The 17,888-nt window shown below is 39.3% G+C and overlaps 1 protein-coding gene across 1 annotated transcript in view; it reads right to left on the minus strand.

Annotated features, from left to right (window-relative positions):
• Positions 1-3,396: 3,396 nt before the first annotated feature.
• PSMD1 (proteasome 26S subunit, non-ATPase 1) overlaps positions 3,397-17,888 on the minus strand; it is an 81,641-nt gene continuing 67,149 nt past the window's right edge. The window contains exons 20-25 of the mRNA XM_070385302.1: positions 14,641-14,810; positions 12,886-12,978; positions 10,889-10,975; positions 10,174-10,320; positions 5,451-5,606; positions 3,397-3,600 (exon numbers count right to left, since the gene is read on the minus strand). Coding sequence (XP_070241403.1) covers positions 5,460-5,606; positions 10,174-10,320; positions 10,889-10,975; positions 12,886-12,978; positions 14,641-14,810 — 644 coding nt within the window. The 3' untranslated portion in view covers positions 3,397-3,600; positions 5,451-5,459. The remainder of the gene's footprint in view (positions 3,601-5,450; positions 5,607-10,173; positions 10,321-10,888; positions 10,976-12,885; positions 12,979-14,640; positions 14,811-17,888) is intronic.

A 17,888-nucleotide genomic window follows, 5' to 3' on the forward strand; every position in this document is an offset into this window, starting at 1 on the left:
TGAAATCAGACTGATTACATTCTTTGCAACCAAAGATGGAGATGCTCTACACAGTCAGCAAAAACAAGACCGGGAGCTGACTGTGGCTCAGATCATGAACTCCTTATTGCCAATTTCAGATTTAAATTGAAGAAAGTAGGGGAAACCACTAGACCATTCAGGTATGACCTAAATCAAATCCCTTACGATTATACAGTGGAAGTGAGAAATAGATTTAAGGGCCTAGATCTGATAGACAAAGAGTGCCTGTGAACTATGGATGGAGGTTCGTGACATTGTACAGGAGACAGGGATCAAGACCATCTCCAAGAAAAAGAAATGCAAAAAAGCAAAATGGCTGTGAGGAGGTCTTACAAATAGCTGTGAAACAAAGATAAGCAAAAAGCAAAGGAGAAAAGGAAAGATATTCTCTTAAGAAATTTGCATGCAGGTCAGGAAGCAACAGTTAGAACTGGACATGGAACAACAGACTGGTTCCAAATAGGAAAAGGAGTTCGTCAAGGCTGTATATTGTCACCCTGTTTATTTAACTTATATGTAGAGTACATCATGAGAAACGCTGGACTGGAAGAAACACAAGCTGGAATTAAGATTGACGGGAGAAATATCAATAACCTCAGATATGCAGATGACACCACCCTTATGGCAGAAAGTGAAGAGGAACTCAAAAGCCTCTTGATGAAAGTGAAAGTGGAGAGTGAAAAAGTTGGCTTAAAGCTCAACATTCAGAAAACGAAGATCACGGCATCCGGTCCCACCACTTCATGGGAAATAGATGGGGAAACAGTGGAAACAGTGTCAGACTTTATTTTTCTGGGCTCCAAAATCACTGCAGATGGTGACTGCAGCCATGAAATTAAAAGACACTTACTCCTTGGAAGGAAAGTTATGACCAACCTAGATAGCATATTCAAAAGCAGAGACATTATTTTGCCAACAAAGGTTCGTCTAGTCAAGGCTATGGTTTTTCCTGTGGTCATGTATGGATGTGAGAGTTGGACTGTGAAGAAGGCTGAGCGCTGAAGAATTGATGCTTTTGAATGGTGGTGTTGGAGAAGACTCTTGAGAGTCCCTTGGACTGCAAGGAGATCCAACCAGTCCATTCTGAAGGAGATCAGCCCTGGGATTTCTTTGGAAGGAATGATGCTAAAGCTGAAACTCCAGTACTTTGGCCACCTCACAAGAGTTGACTCATTGGAAAAGACTCTGATGCTGGGAGGGACTGGGGGCAGGAGAAGGGGACGACAGAGGATGAGATGGCTGGATGGCATCACTGACTCGATGGACGTGTCTCAGTGAACTCTGGGAGTTGGTGATGGACAGGGAGGCCTGGCGTGCTGCGATTCATGGGGTCGCAAAGAGTCGGACACGACTGAGCAACTGGTCTGATCTGATCTGATACCCATTTGAATGCAGAGTTCCAAAGAATAGCAAGGAGAGATAAGAAAGCCTTCCTCAGCGATCAATGCAAAGAAATAGAGGAAAACAACAGAATGGGAAAGACTAGAGATCTCTTCAAGAAAATTAGAGATACCAAGGGAACATTTCATGCAAAGATGGGCTCAATAAAGGACAGAAATGGTATGGACCTAACAGAAGCAGAATATATTAAGAAGAGTTGGCGAGAATACACAGAAGAACTGTACAAAAAAGATCTTCACGACCCAGATAATCATGATGGTGTGATCACTCACCTAGAGACAGACATCCTGGAATGTGAAGTAAAGTGGGCCTTAGGAAGCATCACTATGAACAAAACTAGTGGAGGTGATGGAATTCCAGTTGAGTTATTTCAAATCCTGAAAGATGATGCTGTGAAAGTGCTGCATTCAATATGCCAGCAAATTTGGAAAACTCAGCAGTGGCCACAGGACTGGAAAAGGTCAGTTTTCATTCCAATCCCAAAGAAAGGTAATGCCAAAGAATGCTCAAATAACCGCACAACTGCACTCATCTCACACACTAGTAAAGTAATGCTCAAAATTCTCCAAGCCAGGCTTCAGTGATACGTGAACTGTGAACTTCCTGATGTTCAAGCTGGTTTTAGAAAAGGCAGAGGAACCAGAGATCAAAGTGCCAACATCTGCTGGATCACTGAAAAAGCAAGCGTTCTAGAAAAACATCTATTTCTGCTTTATTGACTATGCCAAAGCCTTTGACTGTGTGGATCACAGTCAACTGTGGAAAATTCTTCAAGAGATGGGAAAACCAGACCACCTGACCTGCCTCTTGAGAAACCTATATGCAGGCCAGGAAGCAACAGTTAGAACTGGACATGGAACAACAGACTGGTTCCAAATAGGAAAAGGAGTTCGTCAAGGCTGTATATTGTCACCCTGTTTATTTAACTTATATGCAGAGTACATCATGAGAAACACTGGGCTGGATGAAGCCCAAACTGGAATCAAGATTGCCGGGAGAAATATCAATAACCTCAGATATGCAGATGACACCACCCTTATGGCAGAAAGTGAAGAACTAAAGAGCCTCTTGAAGAAAATGAAAGAGAGTAAAAAAGTTGTCTTAAAGCTCAACATTCAGAAAACTAAGATCATGGAATCTGGTCCCATCACTTCATGGCAAACGGACGGGGAAACAGTGGAAAACAGTAGCTGACTTTATTTTCTTGGGCTCCAAAATCACTGCAGCTGGTGACTGCAGCCAAGAGGTGCTTGTCTCTGGAAGAAAAGCTATGACCGTCCTAGACAGCATATTAAAAAGCAGAGACATTACTTTGCCAACAAAGGTCCATCTCGTCAAGGCTATGGTTTTTCCAGTGGTCATGTATGGATGTGAGAGTTGGACTATAAAGAAAGCTGAGCACCGAAGAATTGATGCTTTTGAACTGTGGTGCTGGAGAAGACTCTTGAGAGTCCCTTGGACTGCAAGGAGATCCAACCAGTCCATCCTAAAGGAGATGAGTCCTGGGTGCTCACTGGAAGGACTGATGCTGAAGCTGAAACTCCAATACTTTGGCTACCTGATGCAAAGAGCTGACTCATTTGAAAAGACCCTGATGCTGGCAAAGATTGAAGGCAGGAGGAGAAGGCGATGACTCAATGGACATGAGTTTGAATAAACTCCAGGAGTTGGTGATGGATAGGGAAGCCTGGTATGCTGTGGTCCATGGGGTTGTGAAGAGTCGGACATGACTGAGCGACTAAAATGAACTGAACTGAATAAACAAGGGTGGTTGTGTTTCTTATTTTTTTCCCATTATTTTTCAAATAATTTATAAAATAGTTTAACTCCTTCACTGATATTAAAGTCATGCCTATTCACCCCAGGAATCAGATTCAGCTCTTTGGGTTTAGGGGTTTCATGGTGGGGAGAATAGTATTCGATCCATTTATTTACAATCCAGTCTGAAAAACAAACAAGAAGTTCTTGTCCATCTGAAGATCTTAATATATTTATTTGAAAACCAAGTTGTGTGAAAGAGAACACTAGTCATATACCATCTCTTCAACCAAAGACTTGCAGACAAGGTCAGCACAGAGGCAATGATACATGCAGTGAATAGCAGGTCTCAGCATAAATTTCCTCACAGGCATTTCCAATATGAGCCTGGACAATCTTCTTCAGGTGAGCAATAAGATCCTGGGGTAGTGGGGAGAGGGAGAAGCTAGGGTTACTCTTAAAAACATTAAAAACCAACAACAACAAACCACCCCCCCCACCCCCCCACCCTCCCACCTCGCACTGCCCCAAAGACACTAGATATTGAACTTTAAAACTAGCCCCTAGGGACTTTCCTGGCGGTCCAATGGTTAAGACGTCACACCTCCACCACAAGGGGCACAAATTTGATCCCTGGTCTGGGAACTAGGATCGTGCATGTGGCCTGGTGCAGCCAAGACATAACAAAATAAACAAAAAAACCAAGCTCCTAACCCTGCTGATACAGTCCCAATATGCCAGTTTGTACTAAGACAGACTATAGGTTTCAGATTCTTATTGGACTGAATGTTTTGCCCTTTAAAAACTAACAAGAATCCAATTTCCAACTGAAAACTTCTACGCCATCTGGTAGTTCACGGCCCTGAAAGACTTAATTGGGAGGTTTTCAGTAAGGGATTGTGAAAGGCTGCCAGGGGCTAACGTGAGCTCAGTTCTGCACACAAACTGAGAGCTCAGGGTATTAATACTGCTGTGTGCTGGTTGGGTAAAGCTTAGGAAACCAGCAAGAGCTGAAAGGTAATTTTCAAAAGCAGGAATAGAAGTTATCAATCTGAAAATTGTCTCTTGGGGGTCTGACTATATGTTGCTACTAAGAGCAGGGTTTCTGCCTTAATTATTTATCTGAGAAAGCTTTAATTGTTACTTATGAAGCTAGATCTGCAATATGACATTTAAAATGTATTTTTCCTTTGTCATAACGATACTATTCTTATCTTCTTTGAAGAGTACAATTCATGTTTGTTTTATAACCTATTTGTCCTACGGTGGGATTAGAGAACCTTGATTATACAGTTTGTGCTTAGTTGCTCGGTGGTGTCCGACTCTTTGTGACCCCATGAACTGTAGCCCTCCAGGCTCCTCTGCCCATGGTGATTCTCCAGGCAAGAACACTGGAGTGTGTTGCCATGCCCTCCTCTAAGGGATCTTCCCAACCCAGGGACTGAACCCAGGTCTTCTGCACTGCAGGTGGATTTTTTAATCTTCTGAGCCACCAGGGAATTGCATCTTCAAATATGTAACACCCATTTGAAAAAAAAATAGAGGAACAGAATGATAATTTTGTGAAATTGCAATCTTTTGCACCTAAAAATCCCCTTCGGTTAGGAAACTAGCATAATAATTATCTTTTTCAACTGGACAAAGCTTTGTTTACAGTCTAACTGACCACAAGTACCAATAAGCACTATTGTCTTATACATATTAGATGTTCAGTAGCTTCACTGAATAAATGAATTGTAAGGCTTTTAGAGCCCAAAGTATTACCAAAGGAAAGAGAGAAGAATCATGAGAAATTCAGACTTGTGCTACTCAAAGTGTAATCTACAGAACAGTGCCAGTCCACAAACTATAACTGATCCACAAGAAGGAGCTTACATCAGAATGGAAATCAACTCCATTACTGAACAGACAGACAGTTCAGTTATTTTTTGGGGGGGTTAGAGAATAGCAAGGCTTTTTGATGAGCGAAGCATTGAGTTACATTCTGGAGCAAGCCCCTTCCTCAGGGACCTATGAAAACAGTTTGCAGATCAGCCACTTTGAATAGAACTGGCAGAACACTAGACTAGGGGAAGAGAATCAAGAAAAAAAGAAAAAGGAATTGGTGGTTACATATTCAGGAAGAGGTCAAATAAAGAGAAGTTTTAATGTCATTTACACAAATAGGGATTAAGAACAGAAGGGCAAAGTGAGATCACGTCCTTGTAAAAACATTTGTGAAGAATCGACAGAGAGACTTCTCGTGGTACACAATTTTGCTCCACACGCACCTCTGGTCCTTAGTCATCAATATACTCAAATGGTTCTGGAGGTTCTGGTTCTTGTTCTTCCTCCTCGATTTTTGGGCCATGAGCTGCCACGGGTTCCACCAGCTCTTCAATGTCTTCACTGGTATCCTTCAGAATGATGATGCCTCCAATGGACAGCTATTAAACAGAGCAAGGAATGAAGATGCTCAAGCTCCACTCATATTTCCAGAATGCTCCACAATCTTGAGTGCATACTTGTTAAATGGTACCCCAAGAGAATGAGAATGATTTGGAAGTAGAAAACTGGAACTACACTCTCCTAGATGACAGTCAGGAAACTTGGCATTTGTCCCTGTGTGAGGCTACACCAGTAACTTAACTTTTCAACTGTAAGATGGGGCTAATAATATCTTCCTCATCTATTCCTTCAGGTTAGTCTGAGGACTGAACGTGGACAGCACTGCCAGTGTATATAACAAAGAATAAAGATAACTGTTGGCTATAAGAGTATCCTCAAATTTAATCCAATGGCTCTGGAGGGTGGAACACGCGGTGTTGCTCTGTTTGGACAATGCATCCCGATTTAAGAAGCATTACCTAGTACTGTACTAGCCTTAGCTGGACTGCAGGGAAAATGTTTACTATCCAACGAGGCACTCTAATGCTGTGCTACTTAACATGTGGTCCTGGGCCAGTAGCATCATTATCATGTCAGAGCTTGTTAGAAATGCAGAAAACTTAGCCCTACTTTAGAATTCTGAATTTGTGTTTAACAAGATCCTCAGGTGATTTTTACGCATGCTGAAGTTTAAGACACACAATCTAATAGATCCTTTTATCATTTGTGTGAAAAGCATCATTTTGGACACAAAAGACAATTTATAAATGAAAAGAGTATTTTTCTCCAGAAATTTTAGAATGACAGAACAATATAAATATCACAAATATCTGAGTGTTTTTCATTTTAATCTACAAATCGTTGTGATGCAAGACAGTGAAAAACTAGATGGGAAATAAAAGGGAAGTAGAATGTAGAAGCAATTCTATTACGCCCTCTCCCAAACATATTAGCAAAAGGTAAATTCAAGAGCCAAACTGTTCGCCCATCTCTGGTGTACCAATCTTATTCTATTTGCTTGCCTGTGTCAAAGGAAATGGAAAGCTGCTCTCTCTAATTAAATCAGTCAACAGTGGAGGGCACATCTGGAAAAAACACATTTCTACCAAAGCACATTACTGGGAAGGAAAAGAAGCCCAAGCACATTAGTCAAATGATTCACATATGTATAAGCATCTCTGCGGTTCAACCTAATCTAATTTTCCCATCAGAACCCTGCTCTGCCATGCTATAAAACTGGTGTGCCTGCATGAATTTCTAAACTATTTCCCCTGTCTCAATACACACATATCCATACATATTAATCTATAACCCTTTTCCTTAAAAAGTTTTCTTGAAAAAAACCATTTTATGAATGGTCCCTGACTTTACTACCAATATTCACCCAAGAACAGAGTTACTTGGCCACTATCTTAATACTTCATGGTCTAAAAGTGTGTATGAACCTCTAAAGGACCAATGGAGAGTCAGCAGAGGACTTCCTGCATTTTGGAAACAATGGCTCTAGGTTGTAACAGTACTATTTCGTGCTTAACTGGAATCCTCCAGCCCAAATCCTGCAGTATAACCAACATATAGGAAGAGCTTTTTATACCTACATGGTTTAGATTTATTAATGCCTTATATGTTAGAGAGTTCACACATTCTCTAATCAGAAAATAAGATATACGACAGTCTGTTTTCTGAGAAGGCTAGTGACAACTGAAGACAGAGACAATGGGACACTTCCTGCTGCCAAAAGCTCCACACTCTCTGTAAGGCGTCTTTTAAGATGGACAGGAAACAGTAGGAATGCAACCCATTTTCAAGATTAAACGCAATGTCTGAGGAAGGACCTGATGACCCTGCCAGCAGGGTACTAGAGGAGATGAGTCAGGGGGCACTCTTTTCTTCACCACAAACACACAGAGGCAGTCTTTTTTCCAAAATTGAGATATAATTCACATAATATAAATTAACTCTTTTAAGTATACAATTCAGTGTTTTTCATAAGTATATTCATAGAGTCATACAACCACCTCCACTATCTAATTCAAGAGCACATTCTCATGTTTAATCTAAAAGAAATTCTGCATCTATTAGCAGCCAGTCTTCATTTTTCCCTACTTCCAGCCCTTGCAACCATTAAAACAACTTCTGTTTCTATGGATTCGTCTGTTTTGGACATCTCAAATAAACAGAATCATACAACATGTGGTCTTTTGGGTCTGGCTTTTGTCACGTAGGCTAATGTTTTTAGGTTCAAACATGGTGCCGTATATATCACTATGTCATTTCTTTTGGCTGAATAAAATTCCATTGTGCATATCATTTTTATTTATTCACCCACCACTTGATGGACATCTGAGTTGTTTACACCTTTTGGCTATTATGTGTAAAGCTGATATAAACATCAGTGCACAAGTGTTTGTGTGGACATGGTTTTCATTCTCTTGGGCATATACCAAGGAGTGGAATTGCTGGGTCATATGATATGCCTGCATTTAATTTTTCAAGGAACTGTCAAACTGGTTTCCATAGAGGCTGCAACAACACTGTACACTCCTACACCAGTGCCATCTGAGGGTTCCAATCTCCCCACATCCTTGCTAACTTTAATCTAAAATTTACTGTCTGCCTTTTTGATTACAGGTATATTAGTAGGTATGATGAAGCATCTCCTTGTGGTTTTGATTTACATTTCCCTTACGATGAATGACATTGAGAGTCTTCATGTGCTTTTAGCCATTTGTAAATCTTTTTGGAGAAATGCCTATTTAAATCCTTTGCCCATTAAAAAAAAAAGTTATGTTTTGTGACTTTTCTAGAGAGTATTTTTGTTGTATGTGACCACTGAAATCTCTCAGTTATCTGACTGGACAGCTAATAACTAGTGAGGAAGATCATTATATACTGGGAATAAGTCTCCCAGTCTTTGCTGAGGGGCTATGTGTATGACTGGGGTCCTACCAACAGCCAGCCAGGCACAGACATAGGAAATATATTTCCTCTGATTTGAGCAAAGGTTTAACAATCATTTAAGTTCCAGCTGAGGCAAACCAGCCTCCTCATATGGTGTCATGACACTGAGCATATACTTTGCTGTCTTTAGTTCTTCATAACTGTCAAAATCACTGGGTATCTTGTGTGTGCTTAAAGTGTTCACTGGTTGTGTACTAATACAGCTGTTCTGGCAAGAGCAGTTTTGAAAGCATGCTGTTAGAATATATTTTCTAGAAACATGTCACTTAGGTGAGCTGGGTTGCAGATTAGACAGTGACTAATATAATGTGTCCACTGGTGAGTGAGTAAAAGTCGCTCAGTTGTGTCCGACTCTGCAACCCCATGGACTGTAGCCCACTAGGCTCTCCTCTGCCCATGGGATTGATTCTCCAGGCAAGAATACTGGAGTGGGTTGCCATTCCCTTCTCCACTGGTGGTTCTAACAATTCATTCATTCAACATTACAGGCCAAGTAGTATTGGGTCCCAGTAATGCAAGATTAATAGGAGGTGGGAGAAGACCTTCAAACTGTTCTATCCTTCCTGGCCTGACTGCTGCTACCCACAGAAATGACTTGTCACCATCACCAAGTAATAGCTACTGACTGAGGATTTACCACTTATAGATATTGTTTTAGGTATTTCACACATAACAACCTATTTAATCTTAACAATATTCCTGAGTGGTAGGTAATATCACCATTCCAATTATTAGATGAGGAAACAAACAGGAAGCAATTTAAGGAGCTGTCTGTCACACAGCTAAGACATGGCAGAGCTACAATATAAACTCAGTTCCACCCAGTTCCAGCTCTTCCATTAAATACAGCTATCTTCCATCCTCTGCCCTTGTTTCCTGATAATCTAGTCGGGTAAGACCCTGACTCACAATTGTGAGTAAGAGTTGTCACCACCAGCAGGGAACACCTTTAAGCCAATGAGAATGGGTTTACTTTTCCAGAAGAATCTAGAAATCTTATCTATGACATTTCAGATTGGTCCAGGATTTGAATGTACTAAGTGTATCTACTAATGGTTCTCCAATTTGCAAGATATAAGAACTCAAAAAAGAAAGACATTACCATGCTCAAATTTCTGATCAGCATTTGTTTCTAACAAGAAACTTTCTGCCCTAGAATAAATTAAGTGGCATGAAGATCCTTTTCTAATTGTAAAACAGAACACTCTTGTGCTTGTGTATTAACTGTATATGCTTGTATACAAGCTTGTATACGCTTGTATATTACGTTGTTCAATCACATTCTCATGAGTTAGGGATCATAATTCTTATTTTATAGTAGTGAAAACTGATGGAGAGAGGATTAGTTCTTGGCTTAAGATTACTCAGGCTGAAAGTGGTAGAATCAGGATTTAAACTCAGGATGTCCAGCTCCAGAGTCCATGGTCCTAATCACTATGCTGTATTAGTAACTCTATGATGTAAACCTTTGGTAGATGAATGGTTACACAAAAGTCAAGAATCCAAATCTGTATGAATGGAAGGGTATGTTCACTTTTGCTAAGAGATTTATTAGTACTAGAGGGCTGTTTCCAACATTTGGGCAATTTATCTTTCTCTATAAAGATTCCATTGCCTTAGAGATTAACATCCTACTGGTATAACTAAGGGCAATTGGTAACTTACTGGTTTGAAAGGCTGGTATCTACAGGTCTCCAGCATGCTTAGGACCTTAAGCTGGGCAGGCATAACTCGGGCTGGGTTATCCAATAACTGGAAGTTTGGCTCAGGTTCTTTTTTCTTCTCTTTTTCTTCCTTTTTCTCTGCTTCATCCTGCGGGGGAGGGAAAAAAATATAGTCCCATAAAGGTTCACTTCTGTTTTACAGCATTGTTTAATAAATTTACTGAGCAACTATCAGGTGCAAAAGGTAGTTAGGATTAGATATAATGGAAATAGAACCAAACTGATACCAGACTCAGAAGACAGAGATGGTAACTGCTTGGGGTGAGAGTGATATTTAACTTAATTGAAAAGGGTAAGAAGATTTTTCCATTAGCAGAGATATTTAAATAAATGATGTTGCCTTTGCCTGAAAGGGCTTTTCTTTCTCCTACCATCACCGCACTGTCTGATGAAAATCCTACTCTGCCCTTCAAAACCCATTTTAGTTGTCATTCCTTCCAAGAACTCATTCTTGATTTGTACCCTACTATTATTCCCACGAATGAGTTTAATTTCTAAAGTCTCTTTCAAGTAAAATTTTATGAGTTTCCATGCTTGGAACAGGATAATTATTTAAAGAACTCAAGAACAAGGTATAACAACATTCAACTAAGGAAGAATCTGGACCATGACAGAGACAGCTACATCAACCCATATCACCAGAAAGTTATACCCACCACTTCCATTTTCTCCTCTTCCTTTTTTTCCTTTTCTTTTTCCTTCTTTTTAGCCTTGGCAGTTATAGATAACACAGCAGTGGAAACCTAGAGGAGTGAACAGAGTAAACTATTACAATACACGGGCTTCCCTGGTGCTTCAGAGGGTCAAGAATCTGCCTGCAATGCAGGAGACCCAGGTTCAATCCCTGGGTCAGGAAGATCCTCTGGAGAAGAGAATGACAACCCAGTCCAGTATTCTTGCCTGGAGAATGCCATGAATAGAAGAGCCTGGCAGGCTATAGTCACAAGGTCACAACAATTGAGCAACTAACAGTTTCACTTACACACAAATGCACAAGCCCAGTGAGAATTCCGTTCTACAATGCTGTTGTTTCCTGGTAGTAAAGAATCGAAAAGAACAAAATAATCTGGGAATATAAGGATAACTTACTGTTACAGTCATCAGGTAAATCTTTAGTTGCTAGAGGCTTGTGTCCAATATAGCTCTAAATTTTTTAATTTAAATCTGTAGTATACCTTGGATGTTAATTTGCTACGATAAGTTTCTGAGACAGAGATCTGGGTGCCACATCCTTTTTTACTTGATAGGGAAAGCACTGGAAAACAATAATTTTCTCCAAACCTGGTTGTAAAGCTCTTTCACTGGACTAGATGCCCTACAATGGTAACCCACAGTGGCTAAGTGGTTAATCTGGAATTATCATCCTTGATGGGTCTCACTGAAACCAGAAGTGAAACAGGGACCTTGAAAGGCTAGGCAGTAATTGTGTAAAGCTGCCCTTGTTTTAGACTCAAAGGTAGGGGGGCACCCTGAAACACAGCTGATGAATAAGATACACAGCTGATGAACAAGATGCTATTATCAAAGGACACTATCACCTACCACCTGGAAATTTCATCAATTACGTAATTATCCCTACTTAACCGTAACATTCGGAGAAGGCAACGGCACCCCACTCTAGTACTTTTGCCTAGAAAATTCCATGGATGGAGGAGCCTGGTAGGCTGCAGTCCATGGGGTCGCTAGGGTCGAACACGACCGAGCGACTTCACTTTCACTTTTCACTTTCATGCATTGGAGAAGGAAATGGCAACCCACTCCAGTGTTCTTGCATGGAGAATCCCAGGGACAGGAAGCCTGGTGGGCTGCCGTCTATGGGTTGCACAGAGTCGGACACGACTGAAGCGACTTAGCAGCAGCAGCAGCAACCATAACATTTACAGCAAACAATCAACTGGCTAATACGGAATATTCTCTTAAGAGAAAAAGTCATTTTCCTAAACCTGAAGTGTCATAAAGGATAATTTTACTGAGAAAACTACAGGGACAAGCACAGCTCTCAATTTTACCATAGTTTAACTGAATATCTTTATACTCATTGGGAGGACTATAAATCGGTTATATCCATTTTGAAAGGAAATTCAGTTAATACTTATAAAAATGAACAATTTGCATTACTTTTGATCAAGCAATTCCACATCTAAGATCCTAACTTACAGATATACTTGTACAAGTGCACAAATACACAGGTATAAAAACTCTATCCCAGTCTCATCTGTAACAGTGATAAATCAGAAATAACCTTAAATGTCTATCAGATAAGGAACTGGTAAAACAATATACACACGAAGGGCTTGCTCTGCAGCTTTGGAAAAAATGAGATCAATACACATTAAAAGAACCGCTAAAATGAAAGCAGTAAGATGCAGAACAGTATGTAGAAAACATGATTTGTGGTATAAAAAGTATTGACATGTGCAGAAAAAACATTTGGAGGATTCACAAATTATGACTCCTGAAACATGGGACCTGGATGACCAGGAGAGAAAAGGGCTTTCACTCCATCTCTTGTGTAATGCTGGATTTGACCATAAGAAGTATTACTTTAAAAATACCTACTTTAAAACATAACAGTATTTAAAACAAACCCAAGTGAAACACTAAGCAGCTCCTATATAGGTACAAATGGTGCTCAAAGTAACAAAGAACCTACCTTTTCCTTTTCTTTTTCTTTTGGTACTTCCAGAGGGGCAGGATACGCAAATGTTGATGGTTTACAGTTTGATTTATATTGAACTTTCGGCATCTGAAGAAATAAGAGAATTCTTCCCCTTTATTAAAATAATCAAAATCAAGGTTTAAGGATTCTATACTCAAAATAAGCATACAGATGCAAAGGGATGCCAGAAGTTTCAATTCACATTAAATCACACAGCTATTCAATTATGTTACCACACTTCCCTTAAAGGCATCTGTCTTCTTTCACTGAGTTAGTTTTGAGGTGCTTTACAGAACCACTGTGGTTCCTATACTTTCTTGAAGCTCTGTGCCTTTGAACAGGCATCCCTTTCATTTTTCATTTTACCATGCACCCTGCTTCAGAGGGTTAAGTCCCAGTCATGGTGTGAGCATCAGATCAACTGTTACCTTTTTTGTAGTATCATCTGATTATCTAATCTGCACACCTAACTTCCACGTCCCGTCCTTACACTACAGAGTCTAGCATAAGCCTAATGGAAAAGTTGGCTTTGCATTACTTGGTGACCAGGTTTAAAGTTCTCTAGTCTGAAATTTTCTCTTTTACCCAATTTGCATTGATAGGGAATGGTAATAAGCACGACATTTACTAGGACAAGCAACCTTGTCTTTTCCATCCCACTTTCATTGTAAGGAATGGATATAGAGATCACAAAACTGTGTGCCGGAGGAAGAAGTCCCTAAGATTACACTGTATGTTTAACCACAATGTTAGAGATTGGGAAACCAAAAGATTCTTGCTCTAAGAGAGCAAACTGCTCGATATATATATACAAGTAGTTAATACTGAAACATTTACAAGACAATTAATTGGCTATACAGCTATACTGAAGAAAAAAAAAGTCAATCCAGTGTAACACTCAATCTTTATCTGTCATTTTTTTACCTAAAATTTTTCCACCTTGAAAACTTAAAGAATATTTTAACAACAGTGATGACCAAATGTAAGAGTTATTTAAAGGTCAGAAAGCCTCTGAGAGGATGGAAGACCAAGAAAGTGAATCACTGGGCCAAAGGACTGAGAAAGACACAAGTGAAACCACGACCCCTGCCTCGTTCCACTCCAAAACAGTGTGATGACAGGGAATGCATCACCTTAAGTCTTTGACTTATGTGACTAGTTTCATTCTATCACTGCCCCTGGCTCCTCACCTCCCTGGTCCTGTTTTGTCACTACCAAAGGGACATCTACCTATCTGGTTTTCCCTTAGTAACAATCCTTTCCTCCAGCAAACACTCTAGCATTGCATAACAGTGGAACATACCCCCGTCTCTAACCTTCCTTTCTTAGTAAGGTTTAGTTTAGGTCTCCCTTGCCCAGACGGTTGCAACAGCATTGTAACAAATTTCCACTGATACGAGAATGATGTTTCTAAACTGCAAATCTCACCATGTCATTTATCTGCATGAAATCCTACAAAAGCTCTCACAGACGTTCAATATTAAATAAAATTCATCAATGATTATAAAGCCTTTGCCCCCTCTCACCATTTCTTAACTGATTTACCCAAGGTTACAGTTAGTAAAGAGACTTAATTTTCAAAACTTCCACCAACACACTCCTCTCAGTAAGGTGACTCAGTCTGAGGGGAAAATATTTTATTAATAAGATGCCAACTAATCTTTAAGATTTTCATGAAAATCCTCAGGAGTGGGTGGCGAACAGGATATAGTAAAGATATTCTATAAAACTGAGCTCTTGCAAACATACCTTTAAGTCTTTGTTCAGGCCAATGACACAGGTAGGGGTATAAGCCAATGACAGGAAGTGTGAAAGAGGAAACCAGAACCAGAACTGGGTAAAGACAAGGACGCCAACCACAGAAGGCATATGGGTGTGTCCAGTTCTGGACTGCAAGGAGATCGTGACATTATGTCCACCTGCAGAAAAGGACAGAAATCATGAACATGAATCTAGCAGAGCAAACTACAATTTCTAAGTACTGCACTAGAAAAGAATTTGGTGATTAGTTTGAGAGTATAGTTCATAAAATCTAATATGAAGTCACTGGAATTAGCCAGTGATCTATCAAGGGTCTCCAAAAGGAAATGTTGGACTCAGGGTAATCGAAAACTTCTTTACACACACACACACACATACATACACACAAACATACACTAGGCATTTTTAAAAAACTAAGCCTGAAGGAATCAGAACTTGTACGTTAAATTAAATATTAATCTATATTGTACACTGGCTTTTAATGTACAAACTAAAAGTAAAATTTTAGTACATGTCATACAACAGCATAAGACAAGAGGTAGATACTGTTTGCTTCTTTTTGTCTTTCTGCTTTAGTATTGTCTGAACGCAGGTAGCACCAAGATTAACTAGGCTTGTGATCTTATACAAATCATTTTACCTCTAAAAGGTTTTTTTTGCCCCATTGGCAAAATGAGAGTTTGAATCTGACCATCTGCACTAGAGCACTACCATGAAAGAAGAAAAATTTTAATATCGAATCCTTGATTTGATTTAAAAAATTTTTGGAGGAAGCATAACATATAAAACAAATCAGAGCTAATTCTATTAAATTAGAAGAGATTTTGGGCTTGAACCTGACCTATTAATCTACCAGCTGCCATGTCTCCTAGACTATCCCCTGAGGGAGTATAGAGAAATACAGTTTGAAAGCCAGTAAAGAAAGAACTAAGGTCCAAGTGTCAGTTAGCTACATCTTTACAGGCCCTCATAAGGCTGAGATTCTAGGATGCTCTGGAGGTTGCAAACATGAATGTCTTTAGGACAGGTCAGGTAAACAAATGAGAAAGCAGTACGGTTGAAGCAAACGGAAAAGTTCGTATCATATTTAAAGAGGACATGTTACTCGGGGTGTAGGTCCATGGTCATCATGTAATTTTGTTTTTAAAAGTGCACTTGAATCTGGATTTCTGACAAGCATTTGCAGATTTTGCTAGGCAGGCAAAAACACGTGTTTAAGGCAGATATGGCCCACGGGCTACTGTGTTGCTGCCTCTGGTCTACAGTCACAGTGTTAGTGTTGGACCCCAGAACTCAAGATGTGAACTTTGTACTTCATATAATGCAGCCTATGAAAACAGGGCTTGTTTGCGCCTAGTCAACATCCTAATCTGAATTCCAATTGTGGATCTCCATTGTTTGATTCCACTTCATCTCAGTATCTCACAGATGTCTTCACATTTTGCTTGGAATCAGGAAGTGAATACAAACTTAAACCAAAAAGCATTTTAATTTTTTGTAAGAATCAGGGTTCTACTGTTCAACCAAATAACCTAGATTTTTTCGTTACTCCTTTACAGATATTTCATTTACAATTTTACCTAGAAAAAATCAGGTATACTTTAAATGTATTTTTCCAACAGGAATGAGTTCTACTTTTACTGTTGGCTTATATTCCTCCCCATTCTGACCTCACATTCACAGAATGCTTACTACGGATTGAGAATTCTGAACAAAATGCTGAAAAAGATTCCAAGCAGCTCCAATCTAGTGAAGATGGATAATTTGATAATTAAAATAAGGCATAAAAGTATTATGACAGACATAAAGCTAGGCCCACCTAACCCATGGCAGAGGCTGAAGAGGGTAGAAGGGAAGGAAAGGCTTCCTAGAGAATGTGATATTTGACCTGTTTTGAAGCTGAATTTCCTTTTATTTCAATGAAATCTATCTTCTTCAGACTTAGAAACTAAACCTGCCTTTTGTTCTAACAGTGTGAGATTAATATAAAACAAGGGAAAGTTTATTTTACTGATAGTATTTGCACAGTTTTATAAACTTCAACTATAAACTTTCTTAATCTCCAGCTTTTCTCCATGAAGAGACTAAATCATTGAATGAGTTCTCATAAACTTCAACTTCACTCATTTCTTTGAAGTTTCCCTCTCCAGATTTTCTCTATTACCATTAACTTCTGAGACAAATCACAGTACTAAAATTTTTTCTAAAGCAAAGTGAAAAAGGGAAAGGAAATAATTTTATGCTCCTAATAGTGAACATGGCACTACAGAACTTTTAATAACACTAAAAAGAAATGGAAAGAAGCACCAAAATTTAATTGGCTCATCACAGATCAAAGCGACACAAAAAAAGTGGCAGAAGGAGAGAGGGGTTCAAAGAGGAAGGAGGGGAAAACACAGAGAGGACTTCTAGTAGAGATGGCAGAATAAAGCTAAAATAAAGAATTGTTCTCTCCCCAATTCCTTAACAAATGACTCTGATTTAGTAAAAATCCAATGAATGAATGAGTAAAGGGTTGAAATGTAAAATCATAAAATTCAAAACAAAGCAGCTAAAAGAAAAAATAAAAGATTATGGAGTGGTAAAACGTTACTTCTAAATCCTATTTAAAAACCAATTACCAAAAATAGTCAATCTGAAAAGGCTATACACTGTATGATTCCAACTGTATAACATTCTGGAAAAGGAAACACTAAAGCTAAGAGATAGCAAAAAAGATTAGTGGCTGCTAGGGGACTGGAGATAGGAGGGAGGGAGGGATGAAAAGGTAGAGCACAGAGGATTTTTAAGGCAGTACAACTATTCTGTATCATACTGTAAAGGTGGATACATATCATTACGCATCTATCAAAACCCACAGAGTGAACCTGAATGTATACTAGAGACTGACAAAATCCAGTCAGTTAAGTGTCAAGTCTTAGTATAGATACCCTGGAAAAAGCAGCAGCAAAAAAGAAATGGTGGTAAGCAAGAATTCATTTAAACATGAATCTAAGACTAAACTGAGAACTATAATTTCACAAGAGAATGTATTTGTTATGAGCCATGACAACGAATCACAAGCTGGAATCAAGACTGCTGGGAGAAATATCAACAGCCTCAGATATGCAGATGATGCCACTTAAATGGCACAAAGTGAAGAGGAACTAAAGAGCCTTTTGATGAAGGAAAAAGCTGGCTTAAAACTCAATATTCAAAAAAACTAAGATCGTGGCATCAGATTCTATCACTTCATG

This window comes from Bos mutus, chromosome 2 (assembly GCF_027580195.1).
Source record: "Bos mutus isolate GX-2022 chromosome 2, NWIPB_WYAK_1.1, whole genome shotgun sequence".
NCBI lineage: Eukaryota > Metazoa > Chordata > Mammalia > Artiodactyla > Bovidae > Bos > Bos mutus.